This window comes from Brassica oleracea, chromosome C5 (genome assembly GCF_000695525.1).
Source record: "Brassica oleracea var. oleracea cultivar TO1000 chromosome C5, BOL, whole genome shotgun sequence".
In the NCBI taxonomy this organism is placed as follows: Eukaryota; Viridiplantae; Streptophyta; class Magnoliopsida; order Brassicales; family Brassicaceae; genus Brassica; species Brassica oleracea.
Genome location: NC_027752.1, coordinates 28,813,488 through 28,819,399, shown reverse-complemented (window position 1 = coordinate 28,819,399; position 5,912 = coordinate 28,813,488). Strand labels below are relative to the sequence as shown.

The window sequence follows — 5,912 nt, the reverse complement described above, 5'->3', positions numbered from 1 at the left end:
GGGCGTGTTAACCCGAGTGGCAACATAGTGAAGCAAACCACTGGGTTACAAGTTCTTGTCCTTTTGTGAGTCTTATTTGGTTTAGGGTCTTAGATTTAAGATAATACAACCAATTTCAAGTGTTGTTTTCTTTTCAGTTATCTGTAGTCTGGTTTGGTTTTGGTTTTCGGATATATAATACTAAAATCAGTAACGCCGAATTAAGAATCAATAAGACAGCTCTGTTCTTTTTTAGTTTCAAGTTATGATGTTAGATCAGTTTGTTTATAAACAACAATATGACTAACTCTCGTGTCTCTTGCATGTTGAATATTAGCGAATCAGGTAGCGCATGTGAACTGCGGAAGCTGCAAGATGCTACTAATGTATCAGTATGGAGCAAGATCTGTGAAATGTGCCGTTTGTACCTTTATCACATCTGTTGGGGTAATATTAGTTATCTTCATAAAAAGGGAAAACATCGATTTTAAATCCTTTGCAAATAACTAACAAAATGACTTGCATTTGTTTACATTAGGATGCTTCTTTATATAATGTTTTGTTTTTGGTGGCTATGGTTTTGATAATGCTTTGTAGGGTTCGACGAGCACGACTGATCAGAAGCTAAACAATTAAAAGTTGGTATGGATCGTTTATATATTGAATTGTGAGAAATATAGAGGAAGAACCAAATCCTTTTTCCCCTCCCCGAAGTAACTTGAAATATGTATAATTCGTCGAAATTTCTGACTTTTGGTCTCTTAGTCGTTTGTATAGAGTTGTCTCTCTTCAATGTTTCTGTTTAAATTACTGCTTCTTCTTTTGAGAAGAAATTGATTCACCAGTTTGTAAAAGCTAAACTTTTATGGATGATATTTCAATTAATGGGTTAATGCATTAACGCATAACACAAAGTAAATCCCATTTTTAAAGAAAAATATTTATTTTTCACGCGCAAAAGTTATCTTTCCCACTAATATAGATTCACGAAAAAGTTTTACATGTAAACAAATTCAAAACTTTTTATTTGACTACTTACTATATTATCCAGGACCAGTCTAGCACAGGGAAACAAAACATTCGTCTTTGTTAACATATATAAACCATTTTATTTTCAAGTAATAGAAATATATAAGTACGGATTATTTCAATTAGTAAATCCAGATATTGTTAAAAATGAGTTAACAACGTTTAAATTGCAGTATTAAGTTTACTTTTATATGTTTGTGTATCAAACAGAAATTGTTTACCATGTTGTGTTTTTAGTAAATGTTATTAGCCTTATTTTTTAATTTAAAGAAAAACAAATCGCTTATAAATTCAGTGACACTTTCTCACAAGCTGTTTTTAAAGACGAAATGTACCTCCAGACTTTTATAATGTATATATAAACTCAAAATTAATAAATTACTCTAGGTTTAGTGGTCTGAAATCTATGGTTACTAAAATGTAAAACTACAAAATAGTAGTACGACGGATATGTGATAAATAAACAAAATCCAAAATGTTTTGTCTCTCGATTAGGACCAGAGTCTGAATAATTCCACTAATCTAGTCTCAAGATAATTAGGGTGGAGTTCACGGGTTCGCCTATGAATTCTCTTTGATTGGTTTAAGTGCTTGTCGAAAGTCTTTTCACTTCTTGTATGACGGCAAGATTAATGACAATAATTTATATATAAACATCTTCTTGGAGAATTCAAATATAGGGATAAGATTAGTTTCTTTTTCTTGCCTGTCGATAAGAATTAAGAAGATCCACGCAACTTTGAGATAGATAAGATCCCTTGAACTTTTTTTTTTACTTCTTTATAATTTAATGCTCTCTTTGATTTATCAATTATGGTGTATTACCAAACATTAATTCCTATTACCAGTGGTTTAGACGAGGGTGAAAACTCAATAATTTCGGCAGCCAAATCTAATCCATATACATCTCCTTTCACATCACTTACCGTATCAAGTAGTATTTGACACTAACTTTATCATATACAACTTTGGTCCACATTTAGCGTAAAAACGTTGTCAATAATATGGCGCACCAAAAGGTCCAAAACACTAACTCTATAGCAACTCAGCACTATATATATATACCAATGTATGAAACAAAAACAATAGTATTATGGCTCTTAAGAAGTTACACACTAGATGTTTCGATATATATATATATTATAACCTGTAAGATAGAAGTTAAAACCCATATCTATATCAACAGAAGATGGTAGCCAGGGCTGGTCTGTACCATGCAAAATTAAACATCCGTCACAAATCCCCAAAAATTTTGAAAAAAACTAGACATATATATGTTCCTAGAAATTATTTTTTAAATCACCAAATTTGTAAAAGGAAAATTTTAGTTGAAATCTTAATAAATCGCTATGACCACCTAAATCTCAGGGCCGGCCCTGGTGGTGAAAAAAACTTTGATACATTTTATTTCAATATAAAGTGAACTCACTAAAATAGAAATAATAATATTTACATTTTTTTAAAAAAAAATTAACTGCAGCAAAAGTTACTTCTTTAATTTTGAAGTTATCAGATTTTAATTTATAGATTATATCATAAATATATATCGCTTTATAACAGTTTTTCATGGGTTGAAAAGCTTAAATGTTCAAATATATTTTAGAAAAGCACTCATAACTTATAATTCACCACTAATCTTCTTTTATTTAGAACAAATGATCCTATTTTTTATCTTATAAACTACATTGAAATTCTAAAACATCCATTTTAAACAGCAAAAATGTAGAAGGCGGCGTACATTTAACCTTAGATTTTGCTTTCTGTGAAATAGTATTATTTGAAAATTACACACAGCACGGAAGTAGAAAACAGAAACAAACGTAAAAGACATTCGGACCACAGATTACTATGGACGAGATAAAATGCATCACACTCAAAAAGTACATGGAACATCGAGTAGTCCATTGAAAATCTGACAGCTTTTCTGCAACTGCCAAACCAAATCAGGCCAGAATTTTCGGGTTTTTTGCACACAGAAATTGAGACAGTAACATTTCATTATGGAAAGGTTTGGTGTGTGTTTTTCAGTCGGTTTTCAACTTACTGTCGTTATGTCAAAATAGGTCCATTCTACGAAAATATCAATTAGGTATATTCTTATGCAAGGTTCTAGACTTCTAGTAAATAAATAATTAAAGTTTGGTAGATAACAAAGGAACAAAAGCATGATATACCAAAAGCATATCATATGCCCACACGCATTATTATCTCATATCGCCTCTTATGGTCACGAGTGCATTACCTTTCCCTCTCACATGGACCACACATGTAATTATGTATTCCTCCACATCCAAGACTATTGTTTGTGACCATTTCTTAGGATAGGGCCAAAGGTTGTAGTCACTAGAGGCTAAAGATGTACGTGCAAACGCAAACTATGTTTGAACTTGGAGTTTTGGTTGAAAGGTTCATAGATTTTCCATTAAATGTTGAATTGTTAATCGGAGTATGTTTGAGTTCGTTAAGAGATTTACGAGGATGCACCACGAGATTCAGGTCTAAAAAAGTGAAACTCACTACTGACTTCTAAGACCAAGAGTTCGCAACTTTGCACTTTATTTCTACTCGTCTGCCACGGCGAGTTCAAGGGGGTAATCGTCTCTTACCTGCCATGTAATTAACATCGGTAAAACTGATAATGGCACAGTGACATAAAGGACCAATAGTGCTAAATCATTTGAATTTTTTTACGTCAAGAGCTATTTTTCCACGTGCCAATTAAACTACAAGACACTTAGCATTTGAGACACATTTTTTTTTGTCGAAAAAACTCTCATGACCCTAAACTAAAGAGAATGAAACTGAACCTGATTCATTATCCCACGATTTCTTCTAACACACAAAATTTCTCTCCTCTTCTTATTTCATTTTATTATTTTTCTTATTCCACTTTATGTTTTCATTTACTTTTATCTCAAGTTCTAAAATATATTAAACAAAAATAATTGTCATAATAAACTATATATAAAAATTTTAATCTATGCAATTTCTTGCAGATTGCACATTATATGAGATCTAGGTTTCAATTTCCGGAGAAAGCGATTTATTAAACAATTATGTAGACTACAGAAGAAAGGCTTACAAGAGATCTTCAACATGATGCAAGTAAATCTGGTCAGACGTGGATCTTTATAGGACGGCTCAGGTGATGCAGTTAGGCGTTGATCCTCATAAGGCAGGTAGTATTGTCGGTTGTCGAATCGTCTATGTAATTTTTCTCATAATTGTAATCTTTGTAATCTTTCTCATAATTGTAATATCATAACAAATCAGCGTTAAAAAACTATATATAAAATTTTCTATCTTTTGAGATCCATTTATATATATATATATATTAATGTGTAACCAAAATTAAATGTGGACGTGAACACCAAAGCGTGGATAATAGAATTATAAACAAGTTGTAGACATGAACATCTTAACACAAAAGTCTTTGGTTGATACTTTTAAAAGTTTGTTCTTCGCTATTGTTGAGGTAAAAAACGGTTACGACGAAGTTAACATTCAAAAGTCCATAAAAAAAAAATATAAGCAAGAACGTTTTCTTCGAAAAAGATTTGCTTTTACGAAAAATCTTGCGGAGAAAACACGATCACGAAACATCGGAGAAAGATTCAAACAAGGTCGCCGCGTAGCAACCGGCCCGCGCATGAGCTGGTCGCTACGTAGCGACCAAGCTCAGACCAAGCTCGGTTGCTACACAGCGACCGAGCACGCAACTCGGTCGTTACGCAGTGACTGAGCTTTGGTAAGAGCTCGGTCGCTACGTAGCGACCGAGAACGTACACGGCTCGGTCGCTACGTAGCGACCGAGAACGTACACGGCTCGGTCGCTACGTAGCGACCGAGCTCTTACCAAAGCTCAGTCACTGCGTAACGACCGAGCACGCACACGTCTCGGTCGCTACGTAGCGACCGAGCTCTTACCAAAGCTCGGTCCCTACGTAACGACCGAGCACGCACACGTCTCGGTCGCTACGTAGCGACCGAGCTCTCTTAAAACGTTGATACGACACGAATCCATGCATTCTCGTCTACTCTTTAATGCTATCTCCCGAAAACCGTAGCTAAACTATTTCATGTTTTTCGTCACTCGGAGTCATCAATCGAACTTTATAATAAAAACTGCGGGAAGTTTGTTTTTATCGAAGAAACCGTAATAAACGTTTCGAGTCAAAGACGGCCCTAGGAGGCCTAAAACGCAGCCCGAAGCCCACTTACGATTTCTTAACCAAAAGCCCATAAGCCGTATGACGGTTTATGCTTGGTTCGTAAGAAAATGATAAATGTCAAGTTTCCGCGAATAAATCTGAATTTTTCAAAGATTTGAGATATGACGGCTTAAGGGCAGAAGGAAAAAAGCGTAAACCGACCTAGGAGCGAGTATATAAGGAGTCTTAGGCGAGAGGCAGAAAAATTTTTTTACACAACAAACTTAGCACTTAGAGTGATTTTAGGCAATTTTTCGTTTTTGTTATTCGAGCTGCGACTCAATTAGGTTTTTGCCGTCTTAGGGTTTTAGAACTAGGAATCTCGCTGACAGCTCTCGTAGCCCAGACACTTACCTTGTTGTAAACGCTCAAACGCTGATTCGGAGTAAGAACTATCTTGCTCTCTTTTTCGATTTCTTATTCTATTATTGTTCTCGTTTCGTGTTCTGATTGATTGGTGTGTGGTATTAGCAGATATCCGAGATATTTGGGAAACTAGGGTTCTCCTACTTTCCTAATTTAAACGGAAATCGACAGTGCAAATTTCGGTTCCCACAGTTTGGGTTCTCCTACAATCTAACCCGCAAAAACCACTCAACGATCAGAAACGATATGCGAAACTCGACCTGCGCGAACGTAATCTCATTCAAGGGGGGGAGCAACGGCCGATCAGGCCAAACCTCGCAACGATCT

The 5,912-nt window shown here is 35.0% G+C and overlaps 1 protein-coding gene across 1 annotated transcript in view; it reads left to right on the top strand.

The window, feature by feature from the left end:
* Nucleotides 1-880, top strand: part of LOC106343722 (protein LOL1) — a 2,687-nt gene extending 1,807 nt beyond the window's left edge. The window contains exons 5-6 of the mRNA XM_013783013.1: nucleotides 317-426; nucleotides 577-880. Coding sequence (XP_013638467.1) covers nucleotides 317-426; nucleotides 577-615 — 149 coding nt within the window. The 3' untranslated portion in view covers nucleotides 616-880. The remainder of the gene's footprint in view (nucleotides 1-316; nucleotides 427-576) is intronic.
* Nucleotides 881-5,912: the final 5,032 nt, after the last annotated feature.